The following is a 21,198-nucleotide window of genomic DNA, read 5'->3' on the forward strand; positions in this document are numbered from 1 at the left end:
CCAGTGCCCAAGAGGCTAGCCTAGGCTACATTGTGACTTCAAGGTCAGCCTGAGCTACACACAGAGATCTTGCTTAGAAAGAAAGGGAGAGGAGAGGAGGAGGGAAGGGAAATAAAGTAGGGAGGAAAGAGAGAGAGAGAGAGCGGGAGGGAGGGAGGGGGAGAGAGAGAGAGAGAGAGAGAGAGAGAGAGAGAGAGAGAGAGAGAGAGAATAAACAAAAGAAAAATACTTTGGTTATAAGTCATTTAACAACTACAAAAATACGTTCAGAGTCTCACTCTGTGGAGGTTGCCCTTAGATTCACAGAGCTCCGCCCACCTCTGCCTCCTTCTGCATGCTAGGAGAACAGGCGCCCACTGCTACACGTGGCTCCATCGTCTGTTTCAAGTGTACTGCAGACTACTTCTCAGGAAAGTGTCTACCGAGTGCACTGTCACAGCCTAGCTCGGTGGCCTCTGGTCACCTGTGAGCTGCCCATTGTGTCCTGTCCCACCTACTAGAGTGTCTTTTTCTCCCTAAATTCATGTAGACCTTTGATTTAATCTGTTAACCTCTTCTCTCTCTCTCTCTCTCTCTCCCCTCTTTCTCCCCCCCTCTCTGTCTCTCCCTCCCTGCCCCCCCCTTGAATATTGAGTTCCTCTGAATAGCCTGAGCTGTACTGGACTCACTCTGTAGACCAGGCTGGCCCCAAACTCACAGAGATCCGCCTGCCTCTGCCCCCCCCCCCCCCCGCCGAGTTCTGAGATTAAAGGTGTGGGATACTACCACTGGCTCATTTTTTTTTAATGTTATAAATATTGATTTCAGTTTACTTTCTGTTTATATTTTCTAATTGCCTTTTAACATTTTGTATCCATTTTTTTTTTTTTTTGTAGAGAAATGCTTAATGTTTAGCTGGTTTTCTGAATCAGTCTTTTCACTTACCAAATTCAGGTTTACAGGACCCTTAACACCAAAGTTTTAAGAGTATCTGTCTTCTCACACTTTTATGCTTTTACTTTTTATTTGGGTATTTTGCTTGCTTTTCAGACAGGATATTGCTATGTGCCCCAGGCAGGTGACAAATTTGTTATGTAGCAAAGCTAATGCCAAACTCAATATCTTCCTGCCTCAGCCTCCTGAGTTTATAGGTGAGATTACATGGTGTACTACCATGTCTGCCTACTTAGTTTTGCGTGTGTGTGTGTGTGTGTGTGTGTGTGTGTGTGTGTGTGTGTGTAGAGAGAGAGAGAGAGAGAGAGAGAGAGAGAGAGAGAGAGAGAGGTAAGTAACAGGTGTTGTCCTTGGGAGCTGTCTACATCGAGGCATATATATAATTTTTCAATTTTTGCTTGAGACAGAGTCTTAAGAAGGCATCAGATTTCATTATAGATCATTGTGAGCCACCATGTTTTTCTGGGAATTGAACTTAGGACCTCTGGAAGAGCAGTCAGTTCTCAACCTCTGAGCCATCTCTCCGGCCCAGGTTTTTTGTTTGTTTGTTTGTTTGTTTGAGACAGGTCTCACTGGCCTGGAACTTGCTGAGTCAGCTAGGCTGACTGGCCACTAAGCCCCAAGAATCCATCTATCTCTGTTTCTCTGTGTGTGGAAGCACACACAACAGGCCTGGCTTTTTACAAGGTTTCTGAGGACCTAAAGTGCTACGCGACAACTTCCTGGTTGAATTCTTTCCCCAGTCCTTATAGTTTTATTTTTAATAGTATTTATACTTTATAATAATTTACAGCCCTGATTCCATTGTGTTACAGGATGTCCAAATTAATACCTAAATATATTCGGTTGTTAAGTGCTGTGATGAGCCACAGGCAGAATCTGCCTTCTCTCTGTTTCATTATCCAGGGGTATGAGGTGGCTCCAGGCAGCCGCTCCATCTCTAGCGGCCGTTCTCCAAAGAAAGCTTATTATACAGCCAGCGCCTTCACATGGCACTTTTCAACTCTTCCTATGTCTGCGTTTTACAGAGTTTGTATAAACTCCATTAGCTGACTGTAGGGACTGTAATACTTTCACTTGAGAGGACGAGGCAAGACAACCCAGAGTTCAAGACCAGCCTGGGCTACTTGGTAAGATTCTGACTCAAAAAGAAGAAAGGAAATAAGGAAATTTAAATCTTATAGTTTTTATTTAGACATATAATCTAAAGAAAACTATCAACTCAGTTTCAGAAACCCAAGCTTGGATTATGACCACGCCTCCCCCCATAAGACTGGAATATAGACTTTACTTTTTACTTACCTTCCAGACCAAATCCAGGTATCCAGGTTTAGATAGTGTAAGTCATTCATCCTAGTTTGCTAAAATGAAGGCATGATAAGTGCACCATGTTTTAACTCTTTTATGGAATAAAATGTTAGTTTTAAAACAAATTCAGATTAAGCACAGATTGCCCTGCTCTACCTAGCACTGGAAGGTTGAAAAGTGGACATGAATTCTAAATGTTAAGAAAGTTAACATGGAGCTCCCAGGTTAATGTATCCAAGGGGAAAGGAAGAGGTGGGTTTAGACTAGCAAAACTTGGATGGTAAGAAGTTAAATACCCCGGAACTGCACTCAAGTCAAGGGCTCTCCTCATCAAAATGTGACTAAAAATCATCTGTGACAGCCTGTGAGGGGTCTCTTTGGGAAACAGGAGATAAATACAAATTAGTACAAGGTGTAGCTTAATCTCTAGGTTATTTAAATGTTCAGCTGCTCCACAAAGTCAGATGACAAGTGCTTATAAACATCACACATGAAAATACAATTTCCATTGAAAACACTGACCAAAACGCGTCCGCCAAAGACATAACCCTTATTTCCCAGAACTGCACATGAATGCGCGGCTCGTGGCTGTGGTGGAACTCCACCCTGCAAGCAGAGATGAGAACAGAGGACAGACTTGAAACAGCTGTACCGGCCACATCCTGTGCTCGGTTGTAACTACAAATAGCTTCTTCAGGAAGAAAATGCACCCCTCTGCTCTTAAAATGCCCACCACCCTAGCGAAATCAAAGTTCATATAAATTTAGCCTGAAATATAAAGATTTTAAAAAGCAAATTAAAAAGTCTCTCCTCTCCTTTCCCCTCAGCCCACACCATTGATCTAATATTGCATCTCAGAGACTCTAAGAATTTATTTATGAGCCAAACTCAGGGGTGCACACCTGTGATCCCAGTACTCGGGAGGCAGAGGCAGGCGGATCTCTGTAAGTTTGAGGTCAGCCTGGTCTACAAAGTGAGTCCAGGACAGGCAAGGTAAACAGAGAAACCCTGTCATGAAAAACAAGACAAAACAAAGAAAAGCAATTTACTTATTACCCACAAAAGTCTTCAAATTCACAAAACTAGTTCAGTGATGGTCTAAGCCAAACCAATGAAGTCTTTTTTTTTTTCCTAGACATCTTGGATTTTGGAAGTTGTTTTGTTTTGTTTTTTTCTAACCTCTTAGAGTTAAAAAAAAATACCTTCTGTATAGTTTAACTTGAACGAAGCTCATCTGCTGTTTCAGCATCACTTGAGTGACTGTGCTGAGATCTAGCTGGTAATAACAAACTAACCTCTACCTCTGTGGTTAAATAAATAGTTAAATTAAGAGAAAACCATTTCTAAAAGTTGATTCCTAGGTCTGGAGGGATGCTCAGTGGTCAAGAAAGACTCGTGGGCTTTTTGTTTATTTGTTTGTTTGACTCTGTTTTTAAAGGACTTTTAAAAAGAACTCTGGCTGGGCATGGTGGCACAAGCCTTTAAAGCCAGCAGTAGGGAGGCAGAGGCAGGCAGATCTCTGAGTCTGAGGCCAGCTTGGTCTACAGGGTGAGCTCCAGGACAGCCAGGGCTACACAGAGAAACCCTGTCTCCAAAACAAAAACAAAAACAAAACAAAAAACAAAAAACCAGAACTCTGATAATCCGCACAGACGCTTATAGGTAAAGAATGATTCCGGGGAGGTAGCAGCAGGAGTTCAAGCAAGTTTGAGGTCTACCTAAGCTACACAAGACTCTTTCTCAAAAATGAAAACAAAGGATAATGATCCCTTTTAAAAAATATTTTCTAGAATATATGATTAAAAATAGTAATTGTTTCTTGTTTGTTTGTTTGTCCTTTGGTTTTTTTGAGACAGGTTTTCTCTATGTAGTCTTGGCTGTCCTGGACTTACTTTGTAGATCAGGCTCGCCTCGAACTCACAGCAATCCGCCTGCCTCTGCCTCCCAAGTGCTGGGATTACAGGTGCGCGCCACCATGCCCGGCCCCTAAAAATATCAATTGTTAATAGTTTTTGAGGGAGCTTCTTTATCTGAGTGTGGTGGCAGCACCTATAATCCTAGCACTGGAGTGGTAGAAGTTGGAAGATTGCAAGTTCAAGGCCAGTGTGGTCTACATAGTAAGACCCTCTCAAAACATCAAAGACAGAAGGGGAGGAAGAGTGGGAGAATTATTTTACATTTGGTTACAAACCCAATATTTAACTTAGGAAGAAAAGAGATTTTGATAATGTTGATGAATATAATAAAAGTAACTATTCCCTCCCCCAGAAACAGAAATGGGAATTTAATAAAGGGAAATCTAGAGAGATGAGAGAGAGAGAGAGAGCTGGGGTCAGAGCAGGGCTTCTGCTTCAGAGGCCTCCGGGTCACTCAGCGCTTACTTTAATTTCTGGTTGAGACCAAGTCCTTGTCCTTGTGTCAAACACGTGAACATCATTGTGCCACCCCCAGAATATCTGCTCTTCCTGAAACAGAAATAGACAGCTAAGAGCATTGTGGCTAAAGCAGGAGCACAGCTGTGCTACGTATTTGCTGGTGAAGTTGCAGGTACCACACACAGGTAGTTCAGTGTCACCACAGTGGCAGACTCAGGCACACACCATACCACACAGTGGACCCCAGGCCATCCCAGGCTACAGTACCTGGCTGTCCTGGAACTCAGCTCTGTAGACCACACTGGCCTCAAACTAACAGAGATCCACCTGCCTCTGCCTCCCAAGGGCTGGGATTAAAGGGGTTTGCTGCCACCACCGCCCAGCGAGAGTAATCTTTTACAAGACTCCATTTCTATAAGCTGGTTGTGGTGTCTTGTACTTCCCAGCACTTCAGAGCCTGAGGTGGGCAGACCACCATGGACTAAAGCCCAGCCTGGGCTACATAGTAAGTTCTAAGGCATTCTGGGTTATAGAATAAGATCCTGTCTTGAAAAAAAGTTATTTTTATAATTTACAACTTTTAATTCTCTAACTAGTAAGGATAGGTCAGGAAAAGAAGGGCACCGCCAACCCTTTCGTTGTAAGCTCTCCAGAGGTCAGGCTGAGCTATGAATAACTCTGGTTGGCTCGCCTACATGGAGGTGAGGGTCTAGAACAGACACATGGCCAAATAAAAACATATATTCCCAAGCTATGCTAAAACCTCTGTTGTTGGACAGAAGCCAAGTGACTAATGACATAACCAGGAACCCTAATCTACTGAGTGAGATGTCGTCTTCCAACTGGATACAAGTCTAAAAGAATAAGACGCAGGGCTTTTTACATAGGGCTAATTATGGCAAATTGGAAGCACTTAATATGATTAGATTCATTATTCCTAAAGCTTTAAGTGATGATGAATTAAAAGTGATTACTTCCTTACCCAAGATGCATCGTGGACATCAAAACAGTCTTGAAGCTCACTGTGCCTTCTGTACCCATAACCACCGAAGTATATTAATCTGAAAAACAAATTAGAAGGGCACACTTTTGTTCACAGATTGTTGAAACAGCTGGGCAGTGCAGCTCATGCCTGCAATCCTGGCACTAAGGAGGCTGAGAACGGAGGATTCTCATGAGTTCCCAAGTCAGCCCAGGCTACATAATGAATTCTAGTCCAGCTCCAGAGTAAGATCCTGCCTCAGAAGCCACACACACAAAGAGAATTCTCTTACCCTGACCACCTAAACAAGCAAAATAAAGTACACAATTATAGTTTTTAAAAAACCAGCCGGTCGCTGTGGTGTATGCCTATAATCCCAGCACTCGGGAAGGTAGAGGCAGGTGGGTCGATGTGAGTTTGAGGCCAGCCTGGTCTACAAAGCAAGCCCAGGACAGCCAAGGCTACACAGAGAGACCCTGTCTCAAAAAACCAGGGGGAGGGGAATCAAAGAACTGAGGGAGCAATGAGAAATGAAGGAAACAACTCCAGAAGATAAATGCACAGTAGGTAAAAAGTGACCCCTGGTCGTCATCCTCTGCCTCCCGGAAGACAAGGAGAGAGAGAGAGAGAGAAGAAACTAGGTACATGGGGAGTTGAAAAAAAAAAACAAAAACAAAACAACAACAACAAAAAAAAACCCAAACAAAACCAAACCCACCAAGCTAGGCTGGAATGGCAAATTAGAGTCAAAAGAAGCCAGCCTCGTGGGCGTGAACACACGCCGTGACTTATGGTATTGGGGAAGGCTCGATACCATCATCAAAAGCTGGAATAGGGGCTGTGGTGTGACGAGTAGGAGAGCGCTTGCCGAGCTTGCGTGAAGCCCATGAAATGAAGAGGAAAGAAGCTGGAAACTCAGCGCACAGGTGAGCAAATGTCCCGGGGACAACCTCAGGAAATGCCTGGGTCCTGGTAAAGCTGCTGCACCCTGAAATCATTTGAGGGGCTTCAAAAAGTCTCTCTAGCAGGGCCCGTGCTTTAACTGGCATTTGAGGTCTAGAACAGCAGCAGGCCTGTGGGAGATGCACCCTAAACAACAGCAACAACAGAAATATAGACTTTGGGGCTTCTTGGGGAGAGGGGGGAAAACGGGAAGTCAAGGTGGACAGGGAAGATAGGGGTGGCTGGCCTTTCCTTGTACACTTTGGTTGGTTGGTTTTGGTTTTTTGAGACAGGGTTCTTCGTGTAGCCCTGGCTGCCCTGGAATTCGCTTTGTAGACCAGGCTGCCCTCAAACTCACAGAGATCTGCCTGCCTCTTCCTGCACCACCACCACCTGGCTCACTGTATACTTTTTATTATGGCTTCAGTTTTTATCACGCCAATGTGTTAATGATCTAGAAACCAAAGTTACATGAATTATTCAAGGTGAAAAAAATGCAAATAGCATTTCCTCCACGTTCACTTTTATAACAAAGTTCTTATCAGCGTTAGGGCTGCTGTTGCCACTGACATGAAAACAAGCCTATAGTTACTGGAAAACATGGAGTTTCCTCAGTTTTGGCCAAAGGCTGGATCTTATGTGAGGACACTAAGGCTCGGTTGCTGTATTACCTGTCTTTATACACCCAGCAGGAAAGTTTATCACGTGGTGTGGGTGGTTGTCCATCAAACTTGGTGATTTTTTCCCAGATGTAGGTTCCATCACGTGTTCGTAAATTGACAAAGTAAAGCTTTTAAAAGATGAGAGTGCTGTTAGGAACCGGGGCATCTGAAAACAAGATCCGTTTCTTGGGTCTGTCACCCAAAAACTAACACTACTTTTATTTCCAATAAGTACTTTGCCCATTAGAAAATTTAGATTACAGAGTTGAAGAAAAGAAGACAGTGCTCTAGAGTCCGTGTGATGAGTAAAACACCCTGCAACTGTCTTTCCCGTCTGCTCTTGTGCGTGGGTAACAATCAGGAACGCAGGTAACTGAAGCAGGGAAAGGCGGACAGGAAACATGGCTGCTGCATTCCCCAGCTGTCTTTAAAGCCTAATGGCTACAAGCTTAGTATGTGCTCCAGTTACCCTCTTCCTAAACCATTTTTACATGTGTCAGGTGACATATTAGGGATCACATCTGGCCGCACTCCTGAGTTACAAGAAAGGCTTACTCGGTTGCTGTATCCTTTGTCATCATATCCTCCAAAAACATACAGGCTTCCACTGATGCAAGCCCCGCAGCTCCCCGACATGGAAGTCGGGAGCTCTCCTTCCATTAGGTGCATTTTCCTGCAGCAAGGACCACAGAGACGTTCTTAGCTTTCCAGAAGGCAAAAATAAACGCACCCTTTAATCGTCCTCCCATGAAAAGCATTGTCGCCAACCATGAGTAAGATATAATGGTAGCCGGGTGCTGTGGCACACGCTTGTCTCCCAGCGCTGGGGACATGGAGGACTGTGGGCCTGGTCTAGGTTACAAAGTGAGACCCTACCCCAAAACGAAGGGAGGCAACAAGCAAAAAAGTAAATAAAAAGTGTAAAGAGATCCATAATAAAATCATTTCATCCTAGTGGGGAGGTGGGGTGGCGGGTAATCACAGAAGGTTCACATGTGTCACCCAGACTGGGAATAGTCTTCATAGACAGAGGTGGCTTAGGAACGGTGAGGGCGCAGAATGCCGAAGGGAAGGGAGGAAGGACAGAGCCGGACCACAGAGAGGGAGAGGGAGAGGCCAGTGTCATAAATGTTCAAAGTATGTTCTTGAGTTTCCTCTGGTCTATTAAAGTCTCTGTGAGTTAAACAGCTTAAAATTACTCACCACAGTCCACTATCAATGTCGTAGGTCCAAATTTCATCATTTGGCAAATATACCTCATTGTCTTCAATAGACTAAAAACAAAAAATACAGGAAGTTACCACTTTTCATTTTGTTTTTCAGTTATACAGTATCAAATACTTCCTTGGGGTGAGAAAAACTGAAATGAATATCTACAATAAAATGGAAAATATATGAGTCTCAAGAAATAAGGCTTAGGGTAGCTAAACTTTCACATAGGGGGAAAAAAAACCACTAATAGACTCCACAGAGCACGGAGATCACACACCACAGAACACTGTGCTTTGCAATGAAGAGAATAAAAAAAAAGTTTTTGTCTGTTTGTTTTTCCAGACAGGGTTTCTCTGTGTAGTCTTGGCTGTCCTGGACTCTGTTTTGTAGACCAGGTTGGCCTCAAACTCACAGTGATCCATCTGCCTCTGCCTTGCTGAGTGCTGAGATTAAAGGCGCAAGTTGCCTTTTTTTTTTTTTAAGACATAACTAAGCACACCACACTAGACACCTTATCCCACTGAAGACATTGTGAGTGCCTACTGTATACACAGCACCTACTGTGTGCATGACACCACCTCTGAAGGCTATATAACTCTACTGATTCCCAGTCCTGGTGACATGTGTGAATTTTTTTTATCTCGAATCTCTTTATACCTTACAAAAAATATTTATTTCGTTTTTGTTCAAGATAATTTTTTCCCTCAATTAGCCTGCGAACCGACACCATGAGGGCAGCATGCCTGCTTGTTATAGTTAATCTCCCAGAGCCTCATATGTAAAAGGCAAGTGAAATTTAAAGCACATTGACTCCTGAAGAACCGACTGCTCCTTTACCTTAGCCCAGAAATTTAAGAAATCAATGTGACTAACATTTCACCAGGTGATAAAGAAACACAAGTGAAGCACAAATAAAAGAAGTCAGATTTTGTTGCTTAGCCCCTTTCCTCCTGCACTACACCTTCCTAAATGGAGCTTCATTGTGTATGGCTGGGAGGCGGTGGCGGCGCAGGCCTTTAATCCCAACCACTCAGGAGGCAGAGGCAGGCACATCACTGTGAGTTTGAGGCCAGCCTATTCTACAAAGTGAGTCCAGGACAGCCAAGGCTACACAGAGAGACCCTGTCTCGAAAAACAACAACAAAAAATTATGTGTAGGTATGTATGTATGTGTGCGTCTGTGCAAGTGCACATGGATGGGGCCAGAGTCATGGGATCCTTTGCTGCTACAGGTGGTTGTGACCTTGCCTGATGTGGCTTCTGGGAACCAACTCTGGATCTTGTTGAGGGGCAGGATGAACTCATAGCCACCGAGATGCCGCTCCAAACCAATTCTCTTCTACATCACGTTTCCTTCTGCATTGCATCATTCCTATGAATATCAACACGATTGGACTCATCCCCAAAAAGACGACCCACTCTCCTGAATTCTCCTTTCACCATTCTCTGCTCCCATCGCAGAAAAAACAAAAGGACAGACAAACCATCTCCACTAAATGATCTGTAGTCCGTGCCGTTATTGCAACGCTCTCATCAGCCGCATCACTCCCATGACCCATTCTGGCGGCTTTTGAGTCTACGACGAGCCAAGCAACTGGCAAGCAGCTGGCTGCACCCATGGCCTAGGAGTTGAACTTTTAACCTTTAATTTAACTTTGAGGGCCAACAAGAGGGCTTGCTGCAGAGGTTCTCAACCTGTGGACTGCAACGCCTTTGGGTGTTCGATGACTTTTTACAGGAGTCACATATCACATATGTTGCATATCAGATATTTACATTAGGATTCACAGCCATAGCAAAGCTACAATTATGAAGTAGCAATGAAATAAGTTTATGATTGGGGGGGTCTCCATAACACAAGGAACTGTATTAAGGGGCCGCAGCATTAGTAAGGCTGCAAACCACGGGCATGACCAGTAAGGGAGCTTGCTGCCAAGCCCATGACCTGCATTCCATTTCTGGGAATTCTTATGGTGGAAGAAGAGAACTAATTCCTGCAAACTGTCCGCTGACCTCCACACATTTGTAGTGGCATTTACACCCATCCCCTGCAACTCAGACACATACAAATAAATAAATAAATGTAATTTTTTTTCCAAGACCGAGTTTCTCTGTGTAGCCTTGGCTGTCCTGGACTCACTTTGTAGACCAGGCTGGCCTCGAACTCACAGTGATCCTCCTGCCTCTGCCTCCCAAGTGCTGTGCCACCATGCCCGACTAATAAATATAATTTTAAACTTTGAACCTTATGGATTATTTGTGTTAAAAAAAATAAGTAGGTTAGCTATGAAATGACTAAAAACAAATTATATAATTTCTAGGTAAACAAAAAAAAAGAAAAAGAACAAAACCCTCTGGACCAGTTCTCTAATTGAGAACGTTAAGGAACAAGAATGAGAAACAACAGAGAGACCAAAACATAAAACACATGCATGATAAAGTGTGCCAGCCAGTGTGGTGGCACATGCCAGCCAGTGTGGTGGCACCTGCCTTTACGTCTAGCTCAAAAGGTAAAGGCAGGAGATCTCTGTGAGTTTGAGGCCAGTCTGGTTTACATAGTCCAGAACAGCCAGGGCTACACAGTGAGACCCTGTCTTGGGGGAAAAAAAGTGGCAAAGTGTATTGACTCACACATTTAATCCCAGCACTTAGGAGGCAGAGGCAGGCAGATCTCTATGAGCTTGAGGCCAGCCAGTTACAGAGTGAGTTCCAGGACAGCCAGAGCTACAGAGAAACCCTGTCTTGTAAAAACAAAAAGAAAAAATAATGTATCAGAATTACTGTGGTACAGGCCTGTAATTCTAGCACTTGGGCACAGAGGCAGGAATACCCTGAGTTTGAAGCCAGACTTGGCTATATGTTGAATCATATCAACAGAAGTATATCAACATTACATGAAAGCAGGCAAAACTCTAGGTGAAGAAAGTAATAACACAGTGGATAAAAATGAGACCTAGCTGTATGTATTTTATATAAAACATAATGACACAGTTTCCATTATAGGAAAGATAGGGAAATGCCAAGCAAACACTAACTGCAAGGAAGCTGGCATGGCTGCGTCAGCACTGGCAAAAAGAAAATGTGAACAGTCCTCTAGCTTTAGGTGGACGGTAGACAGACGCTTGATGCAAAACCTCTACCACAGGGCTGGACGGATGGTCCCGGGGTTAAGAGCACCACAGGGGTTTCGCAGAGGATTTGGGTTCCCAGCACCCACGCTGGACACTCACAACCATCTGTTATTTTAGTTCTAGGAGATCTCACACCTTTGGTCTTCTTGGGCACTGGGCCCCCCCCCCCACACACACACTTAAGAAAAACAACTCCAAAGTACCACCTCTACCACAAAGCTGGAAGTGGCAGTGGAGGAGCGGAGCACTTGAGATGCAGGAGGACCGAGTTGTTCAGGGTACAGCCTTTGCCACACAGCTCCTCTGAGAGCAGCCTGTGCTAGACGGTGAGACTCTCTTACGCCCCCTCCTGCCAAAATAGACTTCCTCACCAGGAACCAGAGCAAGAGCCACATAACAGGCCACTTTATCATATTTATAGATCAATTTTTCTTTAAGTTCAGAGGAAAAGTCATCCTTTTTGATCCTGTTAGAGAAACAGAACTGTCTGAATGAGGCCCTGAGAGACTGAATATGTTCCATCTGGGAGCATGCAATGACTCTTCTTCAAAAGCTGAGGCAGCTGCTCACATTTCACCTTCCTGACCGCGGCATTGGCACCTGCATGGATATCAATTGGGAAAAGGCATAGAGGAACAGAGAACAAAGGGAAATTCGAGCACCGGCTACGCTGGCCTTCGAAGACTAGTTTCAAATACATGGTCCTTTAAAACTGGCTCAATCAGTCCGGCGGTGGTGGCGCACGCACTTGGGAGGCAGAGGCAGGTGGATCGCTGTGAGTTCGAGGCCAGCCTGGTCTACAAAGTGAGTCCAGGACAGCCAAGGCTACACAGAGAAACTCTGTCTCGAAAAACAAGCAAACAAACAAACAAACAAAAACAAAAACAAAAAAAAGAAAGAAAAGAAAAGAAAGAAAACCTGGCTCAATCAAGAAGTATTTCAGACAGGTAGCTGAGTTTTCAGGACACAGGTCTGTTAACTTACACACACACATTGATTGTGTCAATGAGGAAAGCTAATGGGGGTATAAAATAGAAAACACGGGGCTGGAGAGATGGCTCAGAGGCTTCTCTTCCAGAGGTCCTGAGTTCAATTCCCAGCAACCACATGGTGGCTCACAACCATCTATAATGAGATCTGGTGCCCTCTTCTGGTGTGCAGGTGTACACACAGGCAGAGCACTGTATACATAGCAGACAAATAGATATAGATAGATAGAAAGACAGATAGATAGACAGACAGACTGACAGACAGATAACCAGACTCTTAACCAACCACTGCTGGAATCCCTCCAGCTTCCAAGGCCTTACAGCCATGCCCTGCTCAAAAGGCCATCTAGAACAGCTGTGGGAGGGTCCTGCATTTTCTGTCTTTTTTTTGCCTCATACTCTTCCCCCTGCCTTCCACTTATACCTGAGACATTATTGGACTGCTGATGACTTCTGGGATTTAAAAGTAATTAATGCAAGATTTTAATCTGTGTTGTGTTTTAGAGGGTTGTGTTTGTAGCACCTCTGTTCTTTGGAATAACAAGTAGTCAGAAAAGGAAAATTTTGTAGCTGGCCCCTGGAGAACCAGACTCTCATCCACTATAATTTTCAAGAGCAACATACGATTTAAAACACCCAGATACTTCCTTTATGGCCCCAAAGAATTCTACATCGATCTATTTCATTTATGGAGTTAAAGGTGAATCCATATAAAGATGAGATATTAGAAGATTACGATAATTTTTGATACTGTCTCGTGTAGTGCAGGCTACCTGTGAACTCACATAACCAACCTGTGGTACTTGAGACTTTGTTTCAAAACAGAATGTTGTGGTAACTTGCCCATAAATTTCAACCCTTGGGAGGCAAAATCAGGAAGCTTGGCCTGAGTCTGCCGACAACCTGGGCTAAACCAGAAATTCCAGGCCAGACTCTGTGAGCCACAGTGTGAGATCCTGTCTCAATTAATTAATAAAGTAAAATAAAGCCCCAGAAAGCAGCCCCTGGTGTCACATGACCTTTTTTTGGGGGGGGGGGGTTTCGAGACAGGGTGTCTCTGTGTAGCCCTGGCTGTCCTAGACTCCCTTTATAGACCAGGCTGGCCTCAAACTCACATCGATCCGCTGCCTTTGCCTCCCAAGTGCTGGGATTAAAGGGGTGAGTCACCACGACCGCTCACTCGACCATCTTTTTTAAATGGAGACTTAGAGCAGGAGAGATGGCTTAGTAGTTAAAAGCACTGGCTACTCTTGCAGAGGACCTGGATTCCATCCCCAGAACTCACATGGGGATCATGTCAGTCTGTGACTCCAGTGCCCAACACCCTCTTCTGGTCTCCCTGGGAAGCAAGCACTCACGAGATGCAGACATACATACAGGCGAAACACTCATGTACATAAAATAAAACCAATCTAAAAAACTTACTAGATCCTAATCTATACTCCTATTGATTAGGATATGAGAGCGCCTAGGGACATGCCAGATAGACACTCAAAACCTAATTTTTTTATCTGATACTGCACTAAATTAGTAATAAGCACACAAAACAACAAGAAAACCCCACTTGGACCTGAGAATTCTTAACACACACACACAGTATGCACTTTATTTCGTTGTGATTCATTGTGTTACAGGTCTGTCACATAAGGGCACTGAAGAAGTCAGAAGATGTATCTTTCCATTTGTAGTAGGGCTTACCGGGTTGGCAGGTATACCTGAATTATTTTCCCAACTCGATAATCCTTGCTTATCACCCTGCGATCTTAGAAACAAAACAAACACACATTCCAATCGCCATGGCAATACGAATTTTCAACCACAAAACTCTGGTGTAGTGTTGCGAATAGGGATCTATTTTGAGACTTCAGAAGTACTTAATTAGGAAAGAAATGCCACTAAAAATAGCTGATACATTTAACTGCTTGATGACTTCGGTATTTTGAGTCGCATAGTGGCAATGAGATTTAAAAAAACAAAAAACAAAAACACAGCAAGGCGTCCTCTGGTCCTCTCCAGTCCCGAGCCACGGAAACTGGAGGGGTCACGCACCCTGGAACCCCGGTTTGGTGGCTTTGGGAACGGGAGCGACGTGGGCGGCGCGCGGCGAGTATGGTGCGCTGCGCAGGCGGATCACCTGGGAGCCCATGGGGGTGCCCCGTCGCCGGCCGTCATCCCCCTGCCGCCGCTCCCGCGCCGCCCCGGCGCGCCCGCCCCTTCCCCTTACCACGTAGCCCCCCCACACGTAGAGGAAGTGTCCGTCCACCACGGCGCAGTGGCCGCTGCGCTCCTCGGCCACGCAGAACGCCTGCGAGTCCGCCATCCGCCCTCCACGGCCCAGCCAGCTCGGCGCTCGCTCGCTCACTCGCTCGCTCGCACGCACGAACGGAACGCGAGGAGGGTCCAGATTGGCGGAGGCGGAACCGGGGAAACCGGCGCGTGGCCGCCGCGCGGGACCCGGGCCTGGCCACTCCCGGGAGCACGTGCGCTCAGAGGACACATTCCGCAGCTCTTCGTGAAGCCTCTTCTCTGCAGCCACTGGATGAACTTCTTAGATCTTTATTAATGTGGACTGGTTTCCCTCACTTCCTTCTCATCTCCTCCTCCTCCTCCTCCTCCTCCTCCTCCTCCTCCTCCTCCTCCTCCTCCTCCTCCTCCTCTTTTATTATGTGTGTGAGAGTTCGGCTTCCATGTATGTGTATTATGTATTTCCTGGAACTGAAGGTACTGGCAGTTCCATGTGTGTGCTGGGAATCAAACCTGGGTCCTAGGCAAGAACAGATGCCCCTTACCATTTGTGAGGTGAGCTTTCTTATTTTGTGCATCTGTGACACGTACTGGGTTTATGAACCCCACCTGGGCCAGCTTATTGACATAAGCATCCTCCAGGCTTTTTTGTGGTGGTAGAGTGGGGTTCATTTTGCAGCGCTGCCAATGCCCTCACACCAATCCTCTCGCCTCAACTTCCGGAGTGCACACAGCACCACACCCAGCTATATTTAGTTCCAGAGTCGTATCTGAGGGGTGTTTGTTTGTTTGTTTGTTTTGCTTTTGCTTTTTAAAAAATAGTGTCTGGGTGTTCAGTGATACTTTCTGTTGTTGCTTTGTGGTGGTGTGAGTGCGCACACAGACACAATTCCCCTTTTCTTAACATAAAAGGAAACATCATCTACATGGATTGGTGTCTTGCTTTTCCATTTGTATAAACTTTTTCTGGGGGAAGAAGAACAAATCCCTATTCAGCAGATCAAAGAAACAATTCCATTCAAATCTCCCGTTGAGGAACCAATGAGTTTAATTACAGTTACAAGAGCGCTGTTATACCACTGAATAAAATGTCTCTCTGCCTAGCAACTGTTAACTGCCTACAAAAGCTGGGAGGGGGGGGGAGTTTGAGAATTCCCCTTTCATTGCTGCTGTTAACTGCCTATAAATCTGCTGATGGCAAGGAACCCCTCCCCCATCCCATAATCACAGTGATGCTAGCTTTCTACAACCTCCACCTCTTGCCACCGTTCCACACCCTCTTCTAGGATGTTCCCTGAGGCTGGGATAGGTTGTGTAGCTGCTCCTTTTAGACCTGGGTGTTCAACAGCACCTTGGCCAGTTGAGTCTCTGCAGTAACTGCTGCCCACTGTAAAACAGAAACTTCATGGACCAAAGGTAACAGCCGCACTAATGGATGGGCGTAAGCACATAGTTAGAAAGCACATATCATTTAGCAGAAGAGCAACAGCAGCTTTTCAAACTCTATGGTCTCTCCAGCTGTGGCCTTTTCGCCAGGTTTACAGAGCCAGGCACCCGAGTCCCTCTTGTGATATGGTCCAGGAATCCAATGGGGGGGGGGGTTATATCCATAATAGTTTCTTTACCAGTAGGAACATCAGGCCTGACATGTTGCTACCGTAGCCTTCAGGATCCCCAGTAAAGTGGGACCATTGGTTACAGTTCCCAGGCAGCAGCCTCCATCGCTATGAAAGCTAGCCATTAGGGAGGAAGGGCAAGTTCAGTCCTACCGGTTTTCCCATGTTCTTCCACCAAGACATGTAGTGTGTGGTGTTATTAGTATTAGTATTAGTATTAGTATTAGTAACCATCTGTATTAGTCTGGGTTTTCTAGAGTAACAGAACTTATAGAATGTATGTATGTATGTATGTATGTATGTATGTATATGCACACACACACGCATATATAAATATATATAAAGGGGGTTTAGTAAACTAATTTACAGGCTGCACTCTAGCTAAATCTAACAATGGCTGCTGTGAACCAAAAATTCAAGAATCCAGTAGTTGCTCAGTCCACAAGGCTGGATGTCTCAGCTGGTCTTTACGCTGGATCATGGAGAAGTAGGCTGTAATGCCAGTGGAGGAACGGACTTACTAGCCAGGAAAGGGCAAGCAGGCAAAAAGCAAAAACATCCTTCTTCTGTGCCCTTATACGGGCTTCCAGCAGAAGGTGTGACCCAAATTAAAGGTGTATTTTCCTACCTCAAGATCCTAATCAACCATTTGTGTCTTCCTGCCCCAAGATCCACACTAGATGGATTAACCCACTTCAAACCTTACAAAAATAATCTCTCACAGATGTACCTTCCATTTCAGAATTGTAGTTCACTCCAGATGTAGTCAAGTTGACAACCAAGAACAGCCATTACAAGCCCACCCCTTGTCAACTTGACATGCAATCAAATCTCCTTATGTTGTGATTAATTTCCAAACGAAAACAATCATGTCATAATAGCACCTAAACATAACTATTCCACATTCAATCACAAAGACATTATATATTTAACTAGGTCATAATTATCCTTAACATGATATACCTATTCCTTGTACAACTGCAAATGCATTATAAATTTAGAGTAGGTGGCAATGTCCCTTGAGGGACATTCTTTTGGTATCTCAAACTTAACTTGATAACTAATGAAATTCTCTTCAATTGACGTTACATCACATGATAAAGAAATTTAAGGAAGAAAACACAAATATCTGTACAAATGCATTTTAAACAAAATACAGGGCTGGAAAGATGGCCCAGTGCTTTAGAGCACTGCCTGCTCTTCCAAAGGACCTGGGTTCAATTCCCAGCACCCACATGGCAGCTCATAACTGTCTGTAACTCCAAGATCTGACACTCCCACATCAATGCACATAAAGTAAATTAAATAAAATATTTTTTAAAAAAACAAAATACAGTGGAAACATTTATATTCACTATAGTCCTGATTTTTGTAGGTGATCACATGGCCTCAGCTGGTATTTATAACTACTTTCCTCTGTATTTCCTCCACCCTTGGGCAAGAACCTCAGCAGGTCTTGGCTCTTTTCCATAGCTTCACTCCTGAAGGGTCTGTGCCCTTTGTCATCCTACCTGGATTAGGCTGTTGCAGTTTCCCCATTGACTTTAATCACAGGACATGATAGCATCAAGAGATGCCCTAAGGGATCTCCGGCACTCTGGGCATGCTCTTTCTTACCTCCACTGTGAAGAAGCAGTCTGATTTTTTCATGGTAATCTGGATCCATCACCCCACCTAATACTGTGATTCCTTTCTTAGCCTATTGTCTGAAGGGCATCAGAAGCTCAAAGTGGCCACAGGGGAAGTCTGAGCTTCCAGTTCAACAGGATGTTTGTTGTGACTCCGGCCGGGAGCACTTCCTCCTCTGGAGCTATGACTTCTAGGGCAACAGAAAGTAAGGTTGTAGGAACAGTAAGCAAACATTTTCCTAGTGGGTCACTAGGGATGATAGTGAGTGGAATTGTTCTCTTCTCCATCCCTTGGTTTGTGCACTTATGGATCCTGGCTATGGGAGAAACAGTACCTCATATTGGACACTGAGTCAAAGCATATACCACGTTCTGAGAACCCTGCTCCTGCAACAGGTTGCTGCTACCTAATTGGTGCTGTAACTGTGTCTTCTAAAGGCCACTCCATCTTTCTTTTCTTTCTTTCTTTTTCTTTTTTCTTTTTTGGTTTTTTGAGACAGGGTTTCTCTATGTTATCTTGGCTGCCCTGGACTTGCTTTGTAGACCAGGCTGGCCTCAAACTCACAGCGATTCGCCTGCCTCTGCCTCCCGAGTGCTGGGATTAAAGGTGTGTGCCACCACACCCCACTTTACTCCATCTTTCTGTCAGGCCAGCTGCTTCCAAATAGTGAGTAATGTGGCAAGACCTGTAGATTCCATGACTGTGGGCCCACTGTCACATCTCTCTGGCTGTGAAGTGAGATCCCTGTGGAACACCATGTTGGTGGGTAAGGCATTCTCTAAGTCCATGGATGGTGGTTTTGGCAGAAACATTATGTGCAGGAAAGGCAACCATAACCAGAATAAGTATCTACTCCAGTAAGGAGAAAACATTGTCCTTTCCATAGGGGACATGGTCCAATGTAATCAACCTGGCACCAGGTCACTGCCTGATCACCCCAGGGAATGGTGCCATATGTGATGCTCAGTGTTGGTCTCTGTTGTTGGCAGGTCTGTTCATCATTCAGTAGCACCTGTAGCCAGGTCAACCCATCTCTGCCACCATGGCCACTTTGTTCATGGGCCCATTGGGCAATGACAGGAATGGCTGGGGAAAGAGGCTGACTGTCCACAGAATGGGTCATCCTAACTACTTGATTATTAAATTCCCCTCGCCTGAAGTCACCTCTTGATGAGACTCACATGGGACACAGCATCTTCACGTCCCTTCCCCATTTGGAGAGATCCTTCCACACACTTGGTCCCCAGATGTCTTTCTCACCAAGTTTCTAATCGTGCTTTTCCTAAGTCTCTGACCATGTATCCAATCCATTGCCTTCAGGACCTGCTTGGGCCTGATCATATGTACATATACCGCTTCCATTTGATAATGGATAGCTGCTATGCACGTCCTACTTCATGGCTTAGTAGGTCAGATAACAGGAAGCCCATGATGGGGAGCTCAGGTCTCACAGTAAGTTGGTGGCTCATTGTCAAAAGTTTCATTTCCACTAAGGTCCAGTAGCAAGCAGGCCAAGAGTTGTCTCTCAAATGGAAAGTAGTTGTCTCCAAATGATGGTAGAGCCTTGCTCCAAAATCCCATTGGTCTCTTTTATGATTCACCTAAGGGGCCTGCCAAAGGCTCCAGACAGTAAAGAGAAAAAGCTTCCTTCTTCCTTGTCCGACAGAAGGAGTGACCAGATTAAAGGTGTGTCTTCCCTCCTCAATATCCAGTTTAGAAGTGGATCTACCTACGTCTTATTAAACAAAAATCCTTCACAGGTGTGCCCTCCATTTTTGGATTTTAGTTAATTCCAGATGTGGTCAGGTTGATAACCTAGAATGGCCATCACCCCATCTAATTCTGGGGTACAACCAATAGTAGTGACAATAGTGTATATTGCTTGGGGAACTTTAGGGGGGCCTCCTTGGCAAGCAACTTATGAGGTGGTAGGTTAGGCCTAACACTAGTCTTTTTGTTTGTTTAATATCCTGTGGCTTCTGGGAGTGCAGGTTACTTTCATTAAAAAAAAAATTTTTTTTGAGACAAGGTTTCTCTGGGCCACCATGGCTGTCACCCTTGTACATCAGGCTGGCCTCGAATTCACAGAGATCCTCCTGCCTCTGCCCCTGCCTTCCCAAGTGCTGGGATTATAGAGTGTGCCGGTGTGCTTGGCTTTATTCAAATTCTTTTCCTGTTCTTTTAGCTACTTGTTTTTCTTTTCAGTGTACTCAGCCCCTGTAGGGTTGTAAGACGGGTGTAGGTACCATGGGAACTGGTTGTCCTTAGCCCAGTTTTGCACACCGGTGTTTGTGAAATGAGTGCCCCTGTCACTGTCAATTCTCTGAGGGTGTCTGTATACAATACTGAGTTGGATGAGGCTCTTGATGGTGAACTTACCTGATGCTTATTTGCTTGGAAACACTTACTAGAGGTCTGTGGCAGTCCACACAGGTAAGGCCATATTAGCATCTCTCCCTGACAGGTGTAAGTCCTTGATGGTTTACTTACCAACCCCATGCAGGATGGGCAGGTTTGTGTATTTGCTTCATCATAACATTCATAAGCCATAATTGAGAAAAAGATTCACATGTTTGGACACTTTGGAGCATACGAGAATATTTCACAGGAAGACCAATGGCCTGAGATAATTTCTAGCCTATGTTAGTTCCTCTGTGGTCAGTATGAATCTAGTGGGCAGGGTCCAAAGGATATCTTGTTGCAGACATGAGGATAAGTTGTAGAGGCTTTGCTTGTCAAAGTTCCAGAGACCTCCAACTGTCCAGAATGATCTTTAGACATCTAGAACAGCTGTTGAAGCTTTGCTTGACAAAGTTCCAAAGATCTCTGGCTGATCACCACTGCCCCCAAATATGTATGGTCTAGGTGTAATGTTCAGAAATCTGCTATTTCTCCTAAAGCTGTTTTCCTCTTTATTTCTCAGCTCTTAGGAAAAATCATACAGGGAAAAACTTTTTCCCACAGAGAATGTTGAAAGAGGGAATCTGGCCAAAGGCTTGAGACAATAATAGAGTTTTTTGTTCTGACTGTGAGCACCCAAGCAGAAACTGCATGAAAGAAAGTTAATACCTAGACATAACAGTACCTGGCTAGTTACTGATACCTGTAGAAAATGTTTCTTTAGAATCTGCATTGAAAGCACTAAAAGGAGGACTTGGAACATCATGCTTTACAG

At 44.7% G+C, this 21,198-nt stretch overlaps 2 protein-coding genes across 5 annotated transcripts in view; one reads left to right on the top strand and one right to left on the bottom strand.

Annotated features, from left to right (window-relative positions):
- KLHDC1 (kelch domain containing 1) overlaps positions 1-21,198 on the bottom strand; it is an 83,332-nt gene that overhangs the window by 15,911 nt on the left and 46,223 nt on the right. The window contains exons 1-8 of one of the 4 annotated variants that reach the window (XM_084792516.1): positions 14,759-15,106; positions 8,406-8,476; positions 7,758-7,875; positions 7,212-7,330; positions 5,599-5,677; positions 4,623-4,706; positions 2,764-2,847; positions 2,236-2,294 (exon numbers count right to left, since the gene is read on the bottom strand). In XM_084792516.1, the coding sequence (XP_084648642.1) occupies positions 2,236-2,294; positions 2,764-2,847; positions 4,623-4,706; positions 5,599-5,677; positions 7,212-7,330; positions 7,758-7,875; positions 8,406-8,476; positions 14,759-14,854 (710 nt within the window). In that variant the 5' untranslated portion in view covers positions 14,855-15,106. Of the gene's footprint in view, positions 1-2,235; positions 2,295-2,763; positions 2,848-4,622; positions 4,707-5,598; positions 5,678-7,211; positions 7,331-7,757; positions 7,876-8,405; positions 8,477-14,758; positions 15,107-21,198 lie in introns of those variants that run through there. The other 3 variants (XM_084792514.1, XM_084792517.1, XM_084792515.1) reach the window with 3 other exon arrangements.
- Positions 15,990-21,198, top strand: part of POLE2 (DNA polymerase epsilon 2, accessory subunit) — a 44,442-nt gene continuing 39,233 nt past the window's right edge. Inside the window, exon 1 of the mRNA XM_084792508.1 lies at positions 15,990-16,194. Coding sequence (XP_084648634.1) covers positions 16,184-16,194 — 11 coding nt within the window. The 5' untranslated portion in view covers positions 15,990-16,183. The remainder of the gene's footprint in view (positions 16,195-21,198) is intronic.

The sequence above is a fragment of the Acomys minous genome, assembly GCF_964271855.1.
Source record: "Acomys minous genome assembly, chromosome: 8".
Classification (NCBI taxonomy): domain Eukaryota; kingdom Metazoa; phylum Chordata; class Mammalia; order Rodentia; family Muridae; genus Acomys; species Acomys minous.